Source organism: Bison bison, unplaced genomic scaffold (genome assembly GCF_000754665.1).
Source record: "Bison bison bison isolate TAMUID 2011002044 unplaced genomic scaffold, Bison_UMD1.0 scf7180017864485, whole genome shotgun sequence".
Taxonomy (NCBI): Eukaryota; Metazoa; Chordata; class Mammalia; order Artiodactyla; family Bovidae; genus Bison; species Bison bison.
This window is the reverse complement of record NW_011495045.1, coordinates 3,605,120-3,629,045: the sequence shown is the minus strand read 5'-3', so window position 1 is coordinate 3,629,045 and position 23,926 is coordinate 3,605,120. Positions and strand designations below refer to the sequence as shown.

Here is a 23,926-nt window from a genome sequence, read left to right as displayed (position 1 = left end):
TTTTTTTTTTTTTACATTTTGGATTATAATCCAATACTACTTATTTTATTTTTTGCTCAGCTATTTACTTATTTATTTTACTTTACAATATTGTATTGGTTTTGCCATACATCAACATGCATCCGCCATGGGTGTACACGGGAAAGCCATTCTTAAAAGGTTTTCCTTAACTCATCTAAAATCTAATTGTAAAAATCATACCTAGAAGGGCATGTTTAGTACTACTGCTAATAGTAAATTCAAAGTATTAGAAAAGAAAGTGTTGGTCAGTCGTGTCTGACTTTGCGATCCCATGGACTGTAGCACACCAGGCTCCTCTGTCCATGGGATTTTCCATACAAGAATACTGGAGTGGGTTGCCATTTCCTCCTCTAGGGGATCTTCCTGACCCAGGGATTGAAACTGGGTCCCCTGCATTGCAAGCAGATTCTTTACCATCTGAGCCACTAGGAAAGCAATAGTAAATTAGGACTACTAATTACCATGATAGTATTAGTATTACTAATACTATGACTAACTAGCATTACTATTAAATAGATGGCTTTCCATGAATAGGTCAACACAGTGAAAATAACAACGTATGGAATTAGACATGAATTTAAGTATTTTCTTTAGTACATGTCTGTGTGACCTTGGCAAGTTACTTATTCTGAACCTCACTTTTCTCATGTTTAAAATGGAGGTAATCCCACCTACATTACAGGATAGTGAGAACTGAACACGGTGACAGCCACAGAGCAGGAAACAGAGTGCCTGCACACAGAAGGTTTCAACAAATACTAGCTCCTTACTTCCTCATATCCTTTTGGTCCTAATTTTTAGAAAATGGTAAAAAAGCCTACTTTGGAATGAAAATGAAACCAGTAAATTTGTAATAGCTTTAATCTCACTGCTGAAAGTAAATTGTGATTTTTTTTTTTAGATCAATGTGTTTGATATGTGGAGATCACTAAGTGAAAGTCGCTTAGTCGTATCCGACTCTCTGTGACCCCATGGACTACACAGTCCATGGAATTCTCCAGGCCAGAATACTGGAGTAGGTAGCCTTTCCCTTCTCCAGGGGATCTTCCCAACCCAGGGATCAAACCCAGGTCTCCTGCTTTGCAGGCGGATTCTTTACCAGCTGAGCCACAAGGGAAATAAACAAAAATGAGATCAAGCTAATCAGGGGACTAAAAAAAAAAATAAAAAAAAAAAAACCTAAAAGATAATCCATCAGTTTTTTATAAGCTTCTATATATCATTTTTTATTTAAATCAAAACCTTGACCTATAAGTTTGCTACACTCTCCACTGGAATATTCAAATATGATCATAAAACTTTTGTGACTTTATTGGGTCATTATGAGTGAGTGAGTGAAGTTGCTCAGTCGTATCTGACTCTTTGTGACCCCAGAGACTGTAGCCCACCAGGCTCCTCCATCCATGGAATTTTCTAGGCAAGCGTACTGGAGTGGGTTGCCATTTCCTTCTCCAGGGGATCTTCCCAACCCAGGGATCAAACCCAGGTCTCCCACATCGCGGGCAGATGCTTTACCATCTGAGCCACCAGGGAATCAGCTACATATAATGATAAGGATACAAGTTTGTCAGTGAAGTACTTAGAATGAAAAATATGAGTAAAATGTATCCTTTTAAACTAGAAAACCATATTTGAATCTTTAGTACTGAAAGTCCTAAGTCCTTCAAGTTTAGATATAGTTAGCTTAATTATATTAATATAATAGTAATAATAAAAATATTTATTGAATACTAAATTATTAACATACCTAGGTGCTCTTCAAATATTTGATGACTTTAATTTTTCAGTTTTTGGCCTCATTGCACATAAATCATGTTGAATACGTGAAAATAGATTTTAATTTTAAGCAACGCTTTCAAAAACTAATGCATTATCATTGTTAAATGATTGTTAAGAAATTCTCCAACATTTATCCCATTTCCCTTAAATAGGGAGAAAGGTGTGCAGCTGGATATCATCTTCAATATGCAAATAAGAGAATATTTTCCTTCCTATCACTGTAGTCTAATTAAATTTCATATTGTATTTAAATATCTATAATTGCATATGCTGACCCTTGGGCATCTAGAACTTTTTATACTCAAGGCTCATAAGGAGCAATTTATGCTGATTTTGTCACTCTTACAGCTACTCAGCTTTTATTCTCTGATCTCTCTCCCACTACATCAAGATCACTTTGAACCGAAACCTACTGGTCAGGAGGCAATACACCCAGAAAATGCTCCCTTGTTGCAGGTAACTTGATCAAGTTTACCAAGTTGTGTCCTAAATAGAAATCCCAGTGTGGCTCAGAGGCCTTTGTAGGGGGCAATGAAGGGAATTTTTAATTTCCGTTTCTACCTTTGTTTGTTTTAAACAGTGGGCTTCCTTTTAAGATTTGCAGGATTGTACTGCTTTAAAGGAAAATAAAAGTCTGAAAAATCACTGATTTAGGACAATGAAAATTTCAACCCCAAAATTACAATGGAAGTCTTAACATGAAATAGTTTACTCTTACCTTCCTGTTGATACAGACACGGAGCAGTGTGGCCAAAGTTTTGAGAATCGGAAAGGATTAGGAAAAAGGGAAGTAGAAAGATTTCCTCACTTTATAAGGCCCACAATTTGAAGCCAGAATTAACAATAGGAAGCACATCTAGCTAATCTAGATCCAAGTGGGTCAATTAGCTTAAAGATGCTGAAGAGAACGTGTCTGTTAAGTAGATGCAGAAATGTAAAACCTGAATCACTTTTTCCTATTATAACTGGGTGACTTTTCCCATTTCTTATAATCACTAGTTAGGTGATTTATAATTATCAATAACTTTATTCACATGTAATGGGATTATTAACATTGCTATTTCATAGGTTAAGGTTTAAATAGGCACATATGAGATAACAGGAAAGTTTACTGACCATTTACTGACCACGTATTAAAATTCATGACTGATGACATGTAGAAGACACATTTAGGGTTATAAAGAGATGCGGTGGAATAGAACTAGTATCTGTCTTTGTCAGATTCCACCCTGATATAATCAAACAACAGAAAAAACTAGTTCTGATTCTCTGATTCTTTTTGTAGTATCTAGGATTTTCTTTAAAACAATAAGAAATGGGACACTGCCAACTAACCTTAAGTAGAAGCTATGATGCTGACAGTCATCTAGAGGGAAATTAAGCTGTCCTTTAATTGATTAAGCCCTTACTAAGTTGGGACTTAAAAAATATTTCACTGAGAAGCTGTCCAATAGAAGTATGATGTGAACCACAAATATAATTTAAAATTACCTTTTAAAAAGTAAAAAGTAGGTGAAATTAATTTTAGTAATATATTTCATTTAAATCAATGTATCACAAATTATCATTTTTATACATATTCAGCATGAAAATTGTTGATATATTTCACATATTTTTGTACTAGGTTTTCAAAATCTGGTATGTATTTTGCATTTACAGACTATCTCAATTTGGATTAGGCACATTTCAATAGCTCAACATGTAGCCAGTAGTCACCATACTGGACTATGCAGGTCCACTGCACATAATTTTGAGACATTTTGTTCAGAACCAAAATCAACTTTGATTGAACCCTGGCAAGTTGTAGTCTCATATCTGTAATCTAAGCCAAAAACTTGGATTAGGTGTCTAGGAGGATTTAGTATAGCCCTGTATACTAAAATGGTAAACAGGCAACAGGATGGCAAACCCACCCAACAGCTGAAGGCAAATTATGGAGCCTAGACAAGACAGACTTCAATATTCAAATTCACACTGAAAAGAGTTCTCAAGTCCATTTAACTTTCACAAATCAGATTAGATACATAAAAGCTTTTGTGCCTTTAGAAAGATTAATCTATATAAATAAATCCTATTTATAAACACTGCTAAATTCTGCTTGTATTTTATAAATATGTAGGCTTAGTCCACTATTCTTGATATAAAGAAAAGTTAATACAACTTGGACATTTTTCTGTTCATATTCTGACTCTGTATCTGTCTAGACTTTAAGAAAATGACTTCAATGACTCACCTGGAGTGTTTTTCTTCACCCCAGGTAAGGTTCAGATATATGCCACACCAGCTGGTTTCTAAGACAAGTCTTTTTGATGGGTAGGGATCAAGCAGATGGTTGTTTTATATCTGTATTCTCTGCCATTAGATTGGTATACAAAAGCAATATTCTTAGTTCTTTTGCCAGAAGTTGTCCACAATTTAACTTCTGCATATATTTTCAAATATAAATAGGTGTCTTTGTCTGCAGTCTTAGTGCTCAAATCCTTCTCTTAATTTCTCTATAGAGTCGACTTTCTTAAAGGTAAATATAAACATAAGGCAATACAGGAAGGGATCCTATTGGTCAAAAATGGCCCACCTAAGATTTTTAGCAAAGAAAATATCTTCCTAATATTCTACACAAACATCCAGCAATAAGGCCTACCCACCAGTTAGGAGATTCGCTCTAAAACCAAAAGGCTGGATTTACTGACCAAGAGAGAGGAATTGCAATGATAGGGAGTAGTGGTAAGGAGGAGTGTCAACAGTTTGTTCATATCAAATAGAGAAGGCTGCTGCGCCTAGCTTCTATTCCATGAAACAGGAGAATCTGTGCTGCACATGGCATAGAGGAAGTAATAAGGCTCTGGGTTTTTTTCTTGTTCACCACTTTTATTTCATATATTTGGTAGAAGGTAAAGGAGAATGTAGAGAAACAATTTTAATGAAGTCTAGTGACTAGGTCATGAAAGCCTACTGAAGAAATCAAGAGCACTGACATCCAACTTACACTCCCTTCCCTGACGGCTCACAACATGGTACTTTGTTAACGGCAGGAAATGTCATCTGAACCTAAAACCACAGGCAAATGAAAACACTGGACTCATTTAAGGAAAAACTAAACTATCGGATACATGTGGATAGAGAATAATTCCATACCCCACTGCTGAACTACTGCAGCTTTAACAGAATCAGAATTTGAAGAATGGTAAAGCTATGTGGAGGAAATAAAAATCACAGTATCATTTAGAATTTCACTTTAGAAATATGATAAATATTGCTTATGCTTTATTTCCGTGTCTAAATGTGGAGTATACACTTCATTCATTGGAAAAGACCCTTATGCTGGGAAAGATTGAAGGCAGGAGGAGAAGGGGACGACAGCGGATGAGAGGTTGGACGGCACCACCGACTCGATGGACCTGAGTTTGAGTAAACTCCAGGAGTTGATGATGGACAGGGAGGCCTGGCGTGCTGCAGCCCATGGGGTCGCAAAGAGTTGGCCACGACTGAGCAACTGAACTGAACTGATACACTTCATGGTATACTTATCAAAGTATCTGCCCTACTATGGAAAGAGGCCTATTTGCTGAATGACCAATTTGCAAAATTATTGAGAAGTTTTTGTTTTTTTTTTTTTAGCTTTTTGAAGAATTAACTGCACCTTTTTGTCAGTAATTGCTAGTTAGTCCAGCTTCACTAAATATTAATTTCATTCTATTTTATATTTCAGCAACCAAGAACTTTGGTACAAAAATTTAGGGCTTTTGCTAAATTTATTAGTTTACTCTATTTTTGAATATTTGTCAATTTTGGGTGAATTGGTTATTTAAGAAACTTACCCATAACTTCTATCAGTGTGGCACATTTGTAAGGGGATATTAATAAGCTGAAAGAAGTATGCTTCCTGCAAAGCAACACAGGATCCCTGCCATTTTGGGAACTATGCTGTATATTACAGTTATAGGGCTTATCCTTGGGCAATTTTGGGTTCACCCAGATCTAAGAGCCCAAGTCTCCTTTATGAAACAAATAGAAATCATTGAAAACAATTGATGATATAAATATGAAGAATTAAAATACACCTATAGGTTCATAAGAACAAAATGAACTGCTAAATTCCTATGGGTTAAATGCTGAATTAACTATAATTCAACATAATTCTATGGTGTTGGAGAAGAGTCTTGAGAGTCCCTTGGACTGGAAGGAGATTCAATTAGTCAACCCTAAAGGAAATCAATCCTGAATATTCACTGGAAGGACTGATGCTGAAGCTGAAGCTCCGATACTTTGGCCATCTGATGTGAAGAACTGACTCATTAGAAAAGATGCTGATGCTGGGAAAGATTGAAGGAGGGAGGAGAAGGGGACGACAGAAGATGAGATGGTTGGATGGAGTCACTGAGACTTGATGGACCTGAGTTTGAGCAAGCTCCGGGAGTTGGTGATGGACAGGGAGGCCTGGCGTGCTGCAGTCCATGGGGTCGCAAAGAGTCAGACACGACTGAGCGACTGAACTGAACTGAAATGTTGAATAAAAAAACTGAAACAACTAAGTTTTCATTACATTAGTTACTATATTCTGGATTAAAATGTAGAATCTAGCTTTATAATGTAATAATAATTGTAATTTACTGAGCACCTATTACATGCCAGGCCCTTGGTACTGATCATCTTTAATTCTAGTAACAAGCCTGCAAGATAAGAGTTCCCCCCTTTTTAGAATCCTGAAAACTGAGGTTGGACAGTTTAAACAAGTTACTCAGAATCACAAACATAGTGTGTAGAGAACTAACTTTTTTAAAAGCCCATTTTGGTAATTTTAATAAAGTGCCTTTCTTTCCTACTTTTAATTTACATCTAAAGAGTCATTTATATCAGTACTATTACTAGCATTTAAATGAAATTAAAATATATTCATCTTACGTATGGAATATATCTGCTTGAGAAATCAGAAAGGAAATAAAATATTCTATTCTTAATTTACTCTCACATTTACCTATTATAATTTATTATGTATATAAATTTATTATACAACAGGTTTGGTAAAGTACCATGAGTAGGATGTTAGGTTAAAAAGTAAAAGCATGTTTGTTATATTTTATACAACAGAAAATGGGTAAAATCTCTCTGCATTTTTGTTAAAATTAAGATTTTGAATCTGAAGTAGATATGCATTTCTAAATGACTTTTTTACTTTATGTAGATCTCATAAGTGGCAGAATGTAGAAGTTTACTGTAAATTTCCGTAAGTTCTGGCACTTTCCAAGTTGTGGCGTGGTATTACATTTCACTGTGACTTACAGTATAATCCTGCTATAATACAAATGTGCTCTCACGTTCTCTCCTGAAATGCCTGAAGCATCTCAGTTTACATGATGGAATAAAATATATGATGGAGGTGAGAACCAAATCTGCATTGTTCCATCTTCATAGTAAAAGGAACAGAATGGGGCCCAAATAGTGTGGGGGTATAAGTGTGTTTTCAATAATTATGTTGAAGGCCATGGCACCCCACTCCAGTACTCTTGCCTGGAAAATCCCATGGATGGAGGAGCCTGGTAGGCTGCAGTCCATGGGGTCACTAAGAGTCGGACACGACTGAGCGACTTCATTTTCACTTTTCCCTTTCATGCATTGGAGAAGGAAATGGCAACCCACTCCAGTGTTCTTGCCTGGAGAATCCCAGGGACAGGGGAGGCTGGTGGGCTGCCATTTATGGGGTCGCATGGAGTCGGACACGACTGAAGCAACTTAGCAGCAGCAGCAGCACAAGTATCTTTTCGATAATTATATATAACAGACTGTTTGAAATGCCTCCATTATGCCATTTATTTTTGTATCTCATCATCTGGGATACAAAAAGTTTAGAGTTTTATGTAGATTTTTAGTTATTAAAGTACTTTTCAATTGCCACTGGGAACTAGATTTCAATCATGTGAGTTGATTCAACTGTGACATCATTTATCTAAAGGACATCCACTTAAAAGAATTCACTTCTATGGACTTTGATGCGGTTTCTCCCCTCTAGGTTGTTCTTCTGACAACCCCAAAGTGCCTTTACCTCCAATGCCAAATTCTCCACTTTCGTCTTTTTTGTCTCCTCCTTCAGAGAACTCTGCTTCAAAAATTGAACACTCATATTATTGCTGTTGTGAAGACTTTCTCCGAAGCCCCTCAGCTGATATAGTTTCATTTTATGTAAAACTAAAAAGTCCTTTCCCAGCTCCTCCTCTTCCTTCCCTTCCTCTGTCAACTTTCTAGAATAACAGTGTAGCTCTATTCCTTCATTTCTTGACATACTGTAACCAGCTTTCTATCTTTAATACTATATGGCTCTTGAAGACAATGACTTCCTGGCTGTCATGTCCTTGATCTTTTTTCAGTTCTACCCACAGGATATTCTCTCCTTAAAGCCTCTTCTTTGATGGCATTTGTGTGTCTCTGGTTTTACTAGCACTACTAAAACTGGTATTTTCTAAACTACTCTTTTCCTGGATCATTAGTTTTTTCCACCTCCCGACCTATTGCTATCCATACTTTTCATGATGAATGGTTCTCAACACTGACTATGCATCAGAAATACCTGGGCACTTTAAAAATACTGTAGAGTTATTTGAGCTCTATCATACACTTCTGAGTCAGAGTTGAGCCCTGGAAAATGTATTTTGTTAAAAACCCCTCTGCTGCTTTTAGCTGCATATGGCTACGGTGGCAGGTGTTTCTCTAGGCTGCCTTCCTTCATTACTCACTTATTTGGCGATTCCATGGTGTTTTGGCTTTACACATTATCACTCTGCTAAGGTACTTGTTCAATAGTTCTGGATTATTTGTAAGAAAAAAAATCATTTCATGGCCAAGTGTGGGAAAGATTAAACAACAGAGAGATTATTTTGCTGAAGGACTTCTCAAAGTTGTATGTACACTTCATACCTTTATACTTATGGCCCTGTTTACTCCATTAGAAAGTGTTGTTTGCATCCAACTTGATCGCCTGCCTCCTATGCTGCTGCTAAGTTGCTTCAGTCGTGTCCAACTCTGTGCGACCCCATAGACGGCAGCCCACCAGGCTCCCCCGCCCCTGGGATTCTCCAGGCAAGAACACTGGAGTGGGTTGCCACTGCCTTCTCCAATGCAGGAAAGTGAAAAGTGAAAGTGAAGTTGCTCAGTCGTGTGCGACCCTTAGCGACCCCATGGACTGCAGCCCACCAGGCTCCTCCGTCCGTGGGATTTTCCAGGCAAGAGTACTGGAGTGGGGTGCCATTGCCTTCTCTGTGCCTCCTATAATCCACTATAAATATCATGGCCAGATTATCAGTTTAAGGCACAGCTCTACTCTTGACATTTCCCTCCTCAAAGATTGTCAGTTACCTGTGGCTCAGAGCCAAGTTTAAATTCTCTAGCTTGGTATTTGAGGTTTTGGAAAATCTGACTTGAACATTTTTAACTTGCTTTACACCTTTCATTAGATGGTGAAAAATGTATAGACTCTGAAGTCAGACACCTGGATGTGAATTACATTTTACCTTGGGCAAGTTTGCTTATAAATGAAAGATCCCCTTTCCCTTTCCATCAAGTGGAAGCAGTATTATTTTGAGGATTACAAGTTAATCCTTCTCATACCCTATGCAGAAATGCTTGCTAACTCCTATAAAACAGTGGTTCTCAAATTTTAGGAGGCACCATTATCAGTGGGGGTATTTGTTAGAAAAGGAGATGGCTGGGCTATACCTTGATCTAGACTTGGTAGGTCTATGTGTGGACTTGGCAGTTTCTAGAACTACACTGTCTAATATGTAGACACAGGCTACAAATTAAGCATCTGTAGTATGGTCAGTCTGAACTGAGATGTGCTATAAGTGTAAGATACCCAATTTTAACACTTAATATGAAAGAAATAATGCCAAAATATCTCTAACAATTTTTTTATTGGACATATATTGAAATAATAATATTTTGTCTCTATTAGCCTAGCTAAAATGTTTTTCATATTAATTTTACTTGTTTTTTATTGTGCCATTGAACAAGCACTGCTCTAGAATGCACACAAGTTAGCACAAGTTTCCCCAGTGATTCTTTGGTAGTTATTCTCAGATCACTTTGAGAAACGATATATGAAATGTTAAGCTTTCTGAAAGAAGAACCGATACCTTTTTATATCCCCATAGTATTCTGAACATTGTGGACAGTTAACTATATACAAATTGAATTTAGACTCACTTTACATTTTAAGCCATCAAAATCCTAAAAAATTATTTTTGAATTATGTTTCTTAAGTGGAACAACAACAACAACAAAAAAACAAACACCTGAAATTATGGCTTTGTTCCCAAATTAAAAAAAAAAAATCTTCTCAAAGAACTGGGATTTTGGTTATTTGACTTTGTAGAGAAATAGGCCATCTATCCCTCTAGACTCCAAAACTGTTCAATATGATCATACTCAAATTCTTCAATTAAAACTAATATTTAACTTTATACTGGGATATGTGCTAATTTTTATACCATAGTAAAGTTAGCCAGATGAGTGGGGGGAAACATTTCTGGGGAAAAGGAAGTCTTTTATTTAGGGACAAATGAGGTGAGAATGGCTGACCACTCTGGAAGTAAGAGCGAGAACTAAGAAAGACACAATTAGAAATATGGAAGCTAATGCTGGGATGAAGAACAGCTTTGACATTAAGAGAAATGGTCACAAAATTAGAAATATGTTTTAAAGATTGTTTAGTAATAATGAATGAAGATTTCCCCACTTACCTCATTGCCACGTTGCTGCCATCGATAACTATTGGTCTCAGATTTTCCCCATCATCTGTTATAATCTCTTGCATTGGAGATTCAGAACGCTGAGATTCCAGGGAAGACGTTTCCCGCATTATAATGTTAAGTGTACTAACTGTTTGTTCAGCCTCACTTTTATTTCCAAGTTTGACAAGCTCTCCCAGAATATCGTTGATTAAAGCATCAGTACCAAGTTTGTTTAGCACAAGTTGAACCTGTTCTTCAGAATAACCTAACTTCAGTGCAAACTCCAGTTTTGTTTGGTATTCTCGCACCACATCAGGGGGTTTTTTCATTTCCTTGGATGGCTGGGACTCTTCAGGTTTAAAGTCTTGAAATATTTCACTGCATTTGAGTATGTGAGGCTCTAAACATGGAGACCTACATAGCTGTCTGTGAGTCTTGGTTAATAAGCATGGCTCTACTGAAATGCTACTCAATTGTTCTGACTCATTATCAGAATTTGTGCTTTCTTCAGAGTCACCAGAGCTCGCATTCTCTTCAGACACCTCCTTTTCTTCCTTGCCAGAATTAACTTTATCCATTGTTGGTTTTTCTACCATTGACCAAGGTACAGATGTACTTAAATGTGGGTCAGCGCTCTCCACATAAAGGTGGCCTGGGTCATGCCCCAGATGATCCTTCAAGCCCATGAAGCTGTTATGTGTACTTGACTCCACTTTGCTGTTTTTTCTGTATTCTTGAATGCAAAGCACCCCGTATTCCTAGAGAAAAATGTAGAATATTTAGAATTTCATATTTACTGGTTCATTTCTGGTTCAAAAAAGTTGGGAGTTATCAAACTACTGAATATCAACTTTGTTTTGTCTACGTCCTCTCATTACTCGTAACACACTTCCAAGATAGTATCGTGTCTTTTTCAGACAATGAAGTTAGGAATTAGAAAGGCTAAGTATTCCCTCCAAGGCAGCAAAGTAAATAAGTGGAGGAACTGATTTTTTTTTACCCAGTTTTGTCTGGTTTCCAAACCCTTGCTTTCTCCACAGTATCATGCTGCTTCTCAATCTAGATAGAAGAGATTTTCCCAGAGTTAGAAAGGCCTGTTTCTACAGTGACACACAGAATATTATAATAAAAAAAAGCATATTTTAGATGTGCTATGACAGGTTATATGCATTTTCTCTAAAAGAATTCACAAAAATTTGCAAAAATTCTTTTAAAGAGAAAGCCATGTGAAAAGGAAAACATTAACTTACTATAATTTAAAAGCTGTTAATTTGGATTAATCTAAAGACTTTCAAAAATAATTTAGGTATGGTAATAAAAGACCACAGATTCTACAAGAGCCAACAAGGAATGAAATAATTACAAAGTGAATTATATTCCACTTAAGAAGTGAATATTTTTGCCCTAATAATCTTTATTTTGTGAATCCTGAACATAGTAACAGAATACAACTCTCAACACTGTGCTACCCTTATTAAGTGCCAAAGAGTGGTCTCTTTCATTCCAGAGGGAAAAGCTCTTATTCTAGCACAATTATAGAAAGTATAGGAATATATTTCATTAGCGGCAGATAATTAAGTACATTGAATAAGTGAATAAATGTTATTCTAATTTCTTGAATTTTATGGCAGAAAATACTTGTGTATCACATTAGATAATTACTTAACTGCATCTGCATTTGGCTAAAGTCATCTTTTCTTCTACTTTCCGCATGCAGGAATGCTTTTACGTTTAAAACACTTTTGTCATTTTACTAGTTTCTTTAGAGTCTATTGAGATTCATCATTATTTCTCTACCAGGAACAGGTTAGCAAAATAAAATTATTTTCTCTTGTGCTTCACTGGAGGGACAATATGCACATCAGTAGTTTACTTATTAAGGCAATTTCAGTGTTCTATCCATGATTAACATTAGTAAGCCAGTGGCAGCTGAATTTGAGACTGTCATAAAACACCTAAATAATCTAAAAAAGGAAATTGGAAAAACATCTTATTCTACAGTTCCTCAACATCTTATTTACAGTAGAAAGAAGATATTATATAAATGCTAAAAGAAAATGCTAAGTGATTTTCTAAGAAGCTGCACATTTGAATGCATTTGATTAAATTATTACAGAGTGAAATATTTCTACATAATGAAATAAATTATATTAACTACGGTAAATACTAGAGAAGAGACCATGGAATCTTTAGCTTGATAACAGTACACTTAAAATCCCTCCAGTGTAGAACTCCTACACATTTCCACAGGAGTTTCTTCAGGTTTTATCCCTTGAGAAGACAGATAACTTTAATATCATTGTTCTAATATGGCATTCATTAGTTTTTAAAGAAACATCACCCTCTCTTTGCTTCTGATTGCACAAATGATAAAAAAAGAAATTTTCCTCGGGAGACCTCTATATACATCTGCTCTATTATGAAGCTGTATCCATTTCAATTTCTTTCTATTAATATGGATGTGCATGAGCCCAATTACTAGAATTAAAGGAAGGGATTTTGATAGCAAATTTTTATACTCAGTGATTTATTAACTACTGTAATATACTGACACCATAATGCAAGCAACAAATCACAACAGCATTCTAATAAAGGGATACAGTTAAAAAAAAAAATCTGTATTGTGGCCTTGGTAGAGCTTCCACCAAAAGTATCTTAAACAAGGAAAACCTATTGGAAGCTGGGCTGCCTGGCAACCAGAGCTGGTTGCTAAGCGGCACTCTTTCAACGTGCCATCATGAATGCTAGCACAGTGAAAGAATAATTTGGTATGAACAAAAGCCTATAAAAGAGACCGGGACTTAAGTGCGTCTGGTTTACCCTCTGAGAACAATGCAGCTGCCAAACCAATCTGGAAGCTCCGACATCATTGTTCTGTAAACCTCACAATCTGCTCTGACTGCAGGAAGTGTATTTAATGGGCAACATTTTTGATCTCCCCTAAAAAGTTTGGATTTTGCATAAGTGCTGTTGTGAGATAATTCGTCAAGATAATGATTCACCGACCAAATCCCTGAATTGAACTAGGAAATATTATTTTAATATTGAGCTGTAATGTTTTTCTTTTGGACTGTTTTAAACAAAATGAACACTTTATGAAAAATACAGCCAGTGGGGAACATTAGAATGAAATATTATGTTTAAAGAATTTTCACATTTGTTGAAGTAAAACCAGATATTATAAAGTTTTTAAACTGAAAATTAACCAGCCTAAAAACGTATTTAAATATTTTCTGTTATCACTTTCAGTCTCATACTAAAAGTGTTGGTAACACTATGTAAATCTGCTCTGTGTAATTTTATTATAGGACTATAATGATTAGATAGGGATAAAATGGTATTATCAGTTGTTTCCTTTTTATAATATTAAGCTAGATAAAACTCATTTGTACTGAGTGAATACCACACCTTTAGCTTGTGATAATTCATATAAGTACTATGAAACTAAAATGTTTCCAAGTAAGCTAACACGATTTTTAATATTAGGTATAAGTGTAAGCTTGATTTACACTACCTCAAAAAATTTATACCTAATTTTGTTAGGCAAAACAACTTTTCTTTTAAAATATTCTGGTTGAACTTTTTTTTCACACTGACAGGCCTCTCTTCATCTTCCAGATTTCACTGGTTACCTCAAAGAATGTTATCCAATGTCATCTTGTATCAAGCAAGCAATTAAATAATTTTTAGTTCCTATAAATCAACAGACTAAATATGAAACAGTACATATAACAACAAATAAGTTTAATTACCAGATCTGTAAGATGCATATATTTTCTCCATTACATAATATAAATTTGAAATAACTTATTTTTACTGACCCAAATGGTAAAGATTTGGTTTTTAAAACTTTAATCTCTAAAATGCTTTCTTATTTACTTGTAATTAGTAAAAGATTGCCCTGAACGAATATGGCACTAAGAAAAATTGGCAATATTTTGAAATCCAGTCAAAAAAAAATTAAATGCTATTCTTAAAATTTAAAAGCCAACAAAAATAGTTTCATAGACTGCAGTATTACTTAATGTAATGTGCAAAACTTTACAAGGAATTTTTATTATAAGACATCTTAGAACAAAGAATGGTATATGATCTTAATTTGTGTTCAGTGCCTTAAAAATGACCAATATAATTTTGAAAATATTTAGCAAAGATTCCAAAAACATCACAAAATTTACTATTACATGCAAGGAAGAAAATATTTTTCTCCTCAGTTTTTAAACCATGAACTTTTAAGTTTTGCCATTTGAAATGCAAACACATATAAATCATCTTTAATCATCTATTAACAAGGGTAATTTTCCTCATTTCATGAAGGAGCAGCCTAGATAGTCTCATACACAAAGTAGGTCAGTGTTTATATTCCCACAGTTATCAAAAAACTCCAAGAATACAGCTTAACATTTAGGCTCTCTATCAGAGACCCGTTATGACTGGTCCTTATATATACTATATTCATGAACACAAAAGGTACTAGGGAAACATCTAATAGTCTAAGAACAGATTTCTGCACTCACAGAGCTTTAGATTTCCTTCAAATATTGTATTGGAAATGAACAATTTTTCTTGCTGAAGGCCTAGTAAGTTAAAAAATAATATTATATGTTGAAAAAGAACTAAAATGTCATGCTAATTTTGTTGATGATAAAGTATAAACAATTATTTAATTGCCAAAAAGAAGTTTTATACTAGCTGAAAGCAGATTTATGATACAATGGCTATTTACTAAAAATCTGCTGCATACACAAAGATTCCCCCATTTAGTGAGCTTTTCTTAAAGTTCTCATTAGATAACTTACATAATCCTTTATCTCAAATCCAGTAAAAAAATATTTTTATATTCTAAAGAGCATCATATTAATCAGGAATATTAGACCATAAACTTGTTAAATCAAGTTGTTTGTTTGTAACATCGAGTTACAATGCCATAAAGTGGGTTCTGATTGTTATCCAAATGGTAATAGTAGGAGAACAATGAAAATAAAATAATGAATATGTAATAAATACCTACTGCTGTAGTCTCTGTGTATTTAATTACCATTGTATTTCAGTGAGTGCTGTTGTCTGCATCTCTCTAGCTAACAAAAGAAGGATGTCCCTTTGAACAGATTGGTTAATGCTCTGGGGCAACAGATGTCTACTGGAACTGCAGGAGACCAGCAACTGGTGGCCTGCCCATCTTCTGAAAACTTTCAATAGACTTACGCATATGCTCACACAATAGGGCATGTGGTAGAAATGAAAACCTCTTTTTTAACCCTTTATGCTCTTTCTTTTCCTCCCAACTGATAGATGAAAGTCTTTGTCTCCTCCCTTCCCCATTACAGATCTCTTGAAAGCAACAGTTCTCTAAGAGACATCTTCAATCTCATATCTAAAACTAATGCAAGCAAAAAAAAAAAAAAGTGGGAAGAAACTCATGAAACTATACATGAGTACTGAAACTGCTGACAAAGCAAATGAATGCTTAATCATCATAATTACAACAAGATGAAACATCAAACAGCAATCCATCTCCCCAAGCTAGATTTTTAAGACAGTTGAAAAATCTATCAAATCTTACTATCATTTTGCAGCATCTAGGTCTGACAGTGACACCTTAAGGAAACTAGGAATGCGACAAGAAGATAAAATCTAAATTCACTGTTTATCAAAATATCATAATATTTTAACTTATCTTTAAGTACAAATGGTTACTTACATGCCTACTGTCTTGCAAATGTTTATGAAACTGTAAGTAATCATTTATATAACTGCAGAATATAAAAATGTAAAGTCTGCTTCACAGACATGTTTTACAGAAAGAATTACATTTTCTGGTATTTTGGCACTATGTAACAATTGGTAGCCTTTCAAATGTGTGCATTCTATCCTTAACAGAGTTCAAAGTAATATTCTGAATATTTAGCAAAGTTTAACTTCCAAGGCATTAAGTAGCACATATACTCACGTTCACAGGAAAATACAAAGACATTGGTTTCTGTAGCAGCTTCAGGAGTAACTCCTTAACACAATTTTAGCTGCAGACTTCAAGGCAGGCAAGAAGAACAATGAATGAGTGAACAGATGGAATGGCAATGTCTTTGCTTAACCTATTACCGAGTGGAATAACAGCCAATCACAGGCCAGAAAGCTCACAATTAGTCCGCCAGGCAGATGCAAGCCAACCTCAGCACCCTGCGTCAGGTTCGCAGGTTTCTAAGATAAGCAAGTTGATGTCATTCTTGGGGCTGCCCCGGGCAGCCTGTGTATTAACGAGGGGGTGTGCAGCAACAATAGGCCATACAAAGCTGGCTAGTAGGCAGCTGCTCTTTGAGAGCAGAGTCATTAGGGAGCAGGCTGCCAACAAGAAACACCTGGCTTGGGCAGACTTCAGCTTTTCCTCCTTGTTTTTAAACAAAACAAAGAAACCAATTATATTTTAAAGTAGTAAAAGTTGCATGTTTCCTAAAAGTTTAGGCTATCCTCTAGTCTTTGAGTTTTTTGTTTCTGAGGAAAAAAAGAAAATGAGGTGTGTCAAAGTAGTAATTAACTACTGCAGTAACCCCTTTTCTTTAATAAATGATTTACAGGGGAAATGAGACAGAGGTTAGAGTAGAACTACTTCCCTGGAAATACTAGGAAATATAAAATATTTGTTAAGTACTGGTTGATTTGTTGCAAGACAATAAGATGAAAGTAAGATTGCAAAAGAAAAAGGTTTAAGAGCTTATAAACAGAAATGATTTTTAAAAGTTCATTAGAAGTACAATGTAGTAAAATAAAGCAAGTCTGGTCCAACTTTATGCCAAGTGAGTCATCCAAACTGAATATTTAGACAAAACTATTTAATTTCAATCTAAAACCACCAAAATGACCCACTTTGTGTCAAATAGTGTAAAATTATTTTATTATCGAAACTAATCATGTAATGAAAGAAAGATCTTTCATTATGCTTTAATATACAACATGATGTTATGTGTTGTATTTGTATTCCATAAAATTTGTAAGATGTATAAATTTCAGTTCAGGAACAAGTAACAAAGTTATTTACAAAGAAGAAACATTGAAATATTTTACAAGGGCACCAAGTATACAGAAATCATCCCTGTCAGTGAGGAAGCTTGTTATCCTGATTTGTTTCAAAGATTGCCAGACTAGAGTATTTATAATGTTCTGGACTATCTGCTTTTGAGAGCTGCATAAATTATATCTTGAGTGGTCTCTGATTATGAAAATTCAATCAAAATTTAAACACCATCAGGTGTTGTGAGAATATTTCCTTACTAAACAATATCTAGAGCTGTTCTACTACTTGCTTATGTGATGTAGAACACACACACACACACACGTACACACACACACATACACACACACACATCCTCTTTTATTCCAGTGCAAATTAGAAGACTGAAGGCAAAAAGCTCCTCTTAAAATACAATTTTCTGATATAAGCTCATTGAAGCCAAGGTTAGGCTTTCCCGTTACATAATCAAGCACTGTACAGGTATAAAATTTGGCTAAGGCACCCCAAACAATCTCAATCAATCTAAATCAATCTCTCTTCTCACATACAAATATATAGACACTACTCACAGGACCATTTGAGAAAACTTAGAAAAAAGTTAATATTGGTTGGGACTCTTGGGCGTGTCTTTATTGTACTCAGTCAAATTTAAGTCAGATAGATGCTTTCTGTTTACAAAATAAGAGGAAAATATACTCTATACGGTTAAAATTTTTCAGCTACCTCACTGAAAACATTCCGTATGCCTACTAAAAGCCTAAAAATTAGTGGTATTTCCAGAAAGAAAACTAAAATATGAAGTATGGTGTTTGTAGGTCATTGTTTGTCTACAGATATTTTTCCTCAAAAAGAACTTAATATTCCATGGACGTATGTCATTCTAAAACTGTTAGAAAATTTTAAAATTTGTGGAAATACTTTTAAACTAAATGTAATGATTAGATTCTAAGTATCAAACTAATTTCTAAAGGAAGAATTATTCTTTTTCTACCAAGGATTACAGCAATGTTTTTGCAACAGTTACACCCATGGCCTAATTTCATACAGCCACTAGAGATCAATATAAAGCATTTCTAATATTAGAGTTTATTGAAAATTATAAAGTGAATTTCATAGAGTTCAAATTTTATGCATATGAACACTACAGGAATCAAAAAAGTTAGAATTTTATCTTTTTTTTTTTTGGTGGTGTGCTGGTACTTAAAAAAAAAAATCTCATGAGTAAAAGGTAAGAAAGATAAATCAAGGCCACTAGTATAGTTAATAAATAGACTTTTGGTAAAACTGAATTTGATTAAATAAGATCAAGATAATATAATATATATTCATGCAAAGTTAACTAAAACCAAATAAAACATAAGCTATGTACTGACTAGAGATAGTGAGGTCAATATTTATGAATTTACATTGAACCCTTTTCCCTTTTGTATATAAAAAAGATACTCTTTAGTATGAACAGACAGTCCCTCTTTCCCTTGGACTTTCTTTCTTCTCTTTTTCCCCATTGCTACTATAGTTACTACTTTATAGCTTTAATTCAGGAGGAGGAGGAATCCTCTCACTAATTCCTGCCACTGTGAACACAAAGAATGAGAGAAAACTACCCACAGGCTCAGTGGGAAGCCTGATCCCTAGGACTGGATTAAGCTTTTTTGCAAACAGCAAATAAAGGCAGTGATCTGAAAAAGCTAATCAGATCCTGCTGTGGTATTTAGACTATGCTGGTTGCTAGTATTGGATAACTTGATAAGCACATTAAAACACCTGTAGGTGAACAGAGGCCCTCCCCGGCCTTTTTGAGTCCAATGGTCCTGCTCCACTCCCAGTTGCAGAGAAAATGCAAACAGCTGTATCAGGCTGTAATACTAAAATCTGTCAGTGTCAAAGGCTTTCCTAACATTTGAGAATTCAACTGTTGGCTGAGGTATGAGTGGGAAACACGTGGGCTGTCATGCTGGTGTTGGCATCAATTTTCTTTGTCAGGGGTGATCCAACCTGGCTTCCTGGAACCTTTCTCCTACTATGCATTTTTTTCTCCTTCAATCTACAATCTCTTTTGATCCTCACAACACCACCACTGAAATAAGATTATTAATTCAAATCTTCCCAACTGTCTCTAGAAGTTTGAAAGATTAAATTTAAACAAAAAACTCTTATTAATTTGATTAAACAACAACAACCAACTAACCAAAAACCTAACTTATGCACCCAGTGTAAAAGAATGGAGCAAAATCAATCAGGGACTACTCTCTAACCTATGACAGTTATTATATATGTAGTAAGTCAGATGGGCATGAGAGACCCTTACTATATTTCATTTCCTTAGACTTAGATTACTTTTGTTTCTTAATTTATCTCCTTCCTTCAATACTCCCTAAGTACATCCCTGCCAAAGAAATTTTCACTGACACCACTCTTAGGTTTAAAAAAAAAAAATCTCAGCAGTAGACCCCATCTCTTGTCCTCTGGGTTGTTCTCAAGACTCCCCTTACAGTGGGGGCTCCCCTAAGCTCTGTCATCTTATTTCCCACTTCAATTAAGGTGAAGTCACAGATGCTGAAACAACGGTCCCTTCACTCATGTTCTCTTGCACAGCCTCACCTACCCACATCATATTTGTTCTAATTCCAGCTCAAGGCTTACTCTTCCATAAAATCTTCTTGGACCAGTCCGGTTTTTACTGAATTTCTATAACATGAATAGTCTGTACTGCACAATATAGCATTTACTTATGAACCAGGCTGTAAGCTCCTTGAGGGCAGATCCATTTAATCTTCCTAATCCATTCAGAAAAAAAACCTATATGGTACCTAGCAGTGTGTTGCTATCTAGAAGACATCTGAAAAACAGGACCAGTAAAGAAATGGGCTCCTGCAAATTTGAATGCAGGCATTCACATGAACAAAATGCTCCCTGCTAGCTTTTATTTCTCCTGGTGAACAGGGTGAGCTTATCAAAGAGCCCGCAGTGATCTGCAGTGTTTCCACAGCCCTGGCTCTGCCATGGGGGCTGCTTTCAATATTCAGGGCAGCTGTGCAACTGAGTAATAAGCTCAGGCCTGGCAGGCATGAGAGGTCTCTTCTTGGTCTCCCCTTCTCTGCCCCAACTTCCTGACTAGAGAGGCATCCTTTGGAGTTACCCTACGGCCTCCTACTCCTCTTGGGGAAGGGGTCTGTGTGAGCCGAGTGGCCCTGCCTCTGCACATTTCTCTTGGGGTCCACCCTGGTGCAGACAGCACAGAGTTGCTTTGCTCTCCAGCGCTGCCTGAGACTGAGTGATTAAATCTTTCTAATTTGGGGGTTCAGTGTTACTAAGCCCTTTGTGCTGTGCTCTTAAGTCATGCTCTGCATTAGCTTCATTAACAAGAGTTGCTGTTTTTATGTCCATCTGCCTGGCTCCTTTGTCTGTTTCTCAGTTGGTTCAGAACTAAGACGGGAAAAAACAATATTCAATAACGTTTTGTTATAAAGAGCTACTAAGGAAAAAAAAAAGGTGATTAAAAGACTTACATAAATTAACTCTGAACAGACCACTTTAAAAATACTATGAAGGGATAAAGTTAAAAAAATAAAAGAAACAATTCTATAACAAAGAAAGATAATGCTTCCCCAAGTCAAAATTCTTAGGGTTTCACTATAAGAATACTTCAGCACCGTATGACTAAGAGAAGACAAATCTTGATTCTCTTTATGGTTCAGAGACAAATAGTATATCCACAAAGTAGAATTTTTTCTCAGTGATCTAAAAACAAAGAAACTTTTCTAGTCACTTTAAGTGACAATATAACCCATATCCTAAGACTTCAAATATTTCCTAATGACTAGCTTTCCATTTAGTTTTTCTTTTCTTTTCTTTTTTTTTGGCTGTGTGGCTTGACTTGTGGGATTGAAGTTCACGGACCAGAGATCAAACCTGGGCCCATGCAGTGACAGCACCGTGTCCTAACCACTGGATGGCCAGGCAATTCTCTCCCCTAAGGCCCCGCAAGCTCCATTTCACATTTTTTAAAAATTCGAATAAACAAGCAAGTTTTTTAAAAAGGTGATCTTCAATTCCTATACAACTTGCAAATATTCAAGGAATGAGAGATTTTAGTAGAGCTCAGGGAATATAAATGAACCCAAAATGATGTACTAGGTTGCGAAGGCAGCTGTGTGGGGAGCAGGAGAGAGAAAATTCATGAGGGAAAAAGGATCTGTATGATTTAAAAGAAGTATGAAGCACATGATATCATCCATGTTAAAACACACAGTTGTATTAAGCACCCCTGAAACTGAGGAAAAGCTGACCCAAACTGTATAATTTTATATGAAATATATGCAAGACATATTCTCCGCATTATAAGACAACTGGATGGTATATGTGGCACCTTATCTCTGACAGGAATGATAATAACATTTACAACTTTCCTCTCAAAGCCTAGTCTCTCCTTCTGACCCCATAGCATGGTACCTCCCACTTCCCACCCACACATGCTCACTCATGCACCTTCATTTCAGCTCAGAGTATGTATACAAGCTGAGGTTGGCACAGGTCTTTTCTTTTTTAGGTGTTAAATAACTATTTAGCAAGCTAATTCAAAACTGCTTGACCAAAAGTTTAAAAGTGAAATTGACAGACTCAGACCATAAGGAATAACCGTATCAGACAGAATTATAAGAGGACTCTAGGGGTCTCTGTTTTTTGCTAATGATCTAGAAGATAATATAATAGGACATTGAACATAAAGGAACTCAGGAAAAAATAAAATGTAGCTTACAGCAAATAATATAAAAGGAGTTGCAAACCAACTATGACCCAATTAAAGTTCTTTGTTAATTGTTAAGTTTGATCTAAATATAAATTCTTACTAATAATCAAGACAGTTGTTTCTTATACACCAATTCCTGTAAGATGAGAAATGAAATGCTTGAGTTAGTACTTCCAATGGTACTACTGGTTTTAGATAATTGTCCTAGTGTGCAAGAAACTGAAAAACTCTTTGAGAGGCTAACAAAATTAATGGTTGTGTTAGAAAATGCTAAGACTAGCACAGAAGTTCACAACACAATTTTTTCTTTATAGAGGTCTATTCATATCAGAGGATGATATAGTAATTTGCAATTAAATTTAGAATTCTGACAAGATTCCTTCTAAATGAAAATCACCAAATACTATAAGTTAAATCTAGACTATGAATCATCCTAAACAGCTGCCAAAACAATTCAACCATAAACTCTAACAGACCAAAGATTCTTGTATTTCGTTTTCTGCTGTATTTCCAGCACTAGCAGAGTGCCTACAGGTGCTTAATAAATATGTGCTAAATTACAGCATTTCAATAACTGGGCCAAAAATCTCTTTACCAGATTTATTTGTTCTTTACTTCCCTTCACATAACCTGCACTCCAGCCAAACACGAGGATTTAAGGCAGTTCCTTCAATTTGGTTGCACATTGGAATCATCTGGGGAGATTTGAAATATACTGGCATATGAATTTCATCCTGAGAGATGTTTATTTTTTTTGGTCTGGGTGAAGCATGGCCATAGGCCAGGTGATTCTAATGTACAGCTAAGTTTAAAAACACTGACTTAAAGATTCTTTCTCCTAAAATACCTTTCTCCATAGCTTCACAGGATAAAATCTCACCTATTAGTATGGAAGGTTCCCAACTCTGCCTTGAAACCTTTCCCAGAATACCGTTAAACTCATTTTTGGATTATCTGAGTATTGCACAGGGCCTGGCATACGGTTGGGACTTGATAAATGTCTGGGGGCATGGTACATAGTAGAGACACAGTACATACTTATTGGAAGAATGATGCATAGTTGGTCCTCATTATTTGCAGATTCTGTACTTGCAAACTTGCCTATTCACTGACATCTATTTACCCCCAAATCGGGCTGTGCAGTGCTTTCAGTGCTTTACAGCCATTCCACAGCCATGTGCTTGTGCAGAGAGGCGAAAAATCTGAGTTGCCAGAAGCACACATTCCAGCTGAGGCTGAACAAATCCCTCATGTTGAAACAAGTGTCCTAAAAAGGACTGGTTAGCTCTATGATTTTCGCATTTTTGTGCTTTCTGTTGGTGAATTTGCTGTTTAAATGGGCCCCAAGTCTAGTGCTGAAGTGCTAAGTGCAAGAAAGACGTGAGGTGTCTTATGAAGAAATATGCGTGTTAGGTAAGCTTTGTTCAGGTACAAGTTACAGAGCTGTTATAGGTTCAGTGTTAATGAATCGACAGTGTATACTTAATAAAGTGTCTCTAAACAGTACCACAGTACCGTTTAGCTTCCCTGGTGGCTCAGACAGCAAAGTGTCTGCCTGCAATGCGGGAGACCCGGGTTCAATGCCTGGGTCAGGAAGATCCCCTGGAAAAGGAAATGGCAATCCACTCCAGTATTCTTGCCTGGAAA

General features: G+C 35.8%; 1 protein-coding gene across 3 annotated transcripts in view; it reads right to left on the bottom strand.

The window, feature by feature from the left end:
• Positions 1-23,926, bottom strand: part of ZC3H12C (zinc finger CCCH-type containing 12C) — a 54,850-nt gene that overhangs the window by 26,609 nt on the left and 4,315 nt on the right. Inside the window, exons 1-2 of one of the 3 annotated variants that reach the window (XM_010862854.1) lie at positions 15,041-23,860; positions 10,533-11,281 (exon numbers count right to left, since the gene is read on the bottom strand). In XM_010862854.1, the coding sequence (XP_010861156.1) occupies positions 10,533-11,209 (677 nt within the window). In that variant the 5' untranslated portion in view covers positions 11,210-11,281; positions 15,041-23,860. Of the gene's footprint in view, positions 1-10,532; positions 11,282-15,040; positions 23,861-23,926 lie in introns of those variants that run through there. The other 2 variants (XM_010862852.1, XM_010862855.1) reach the window with 2 other exon arrangements.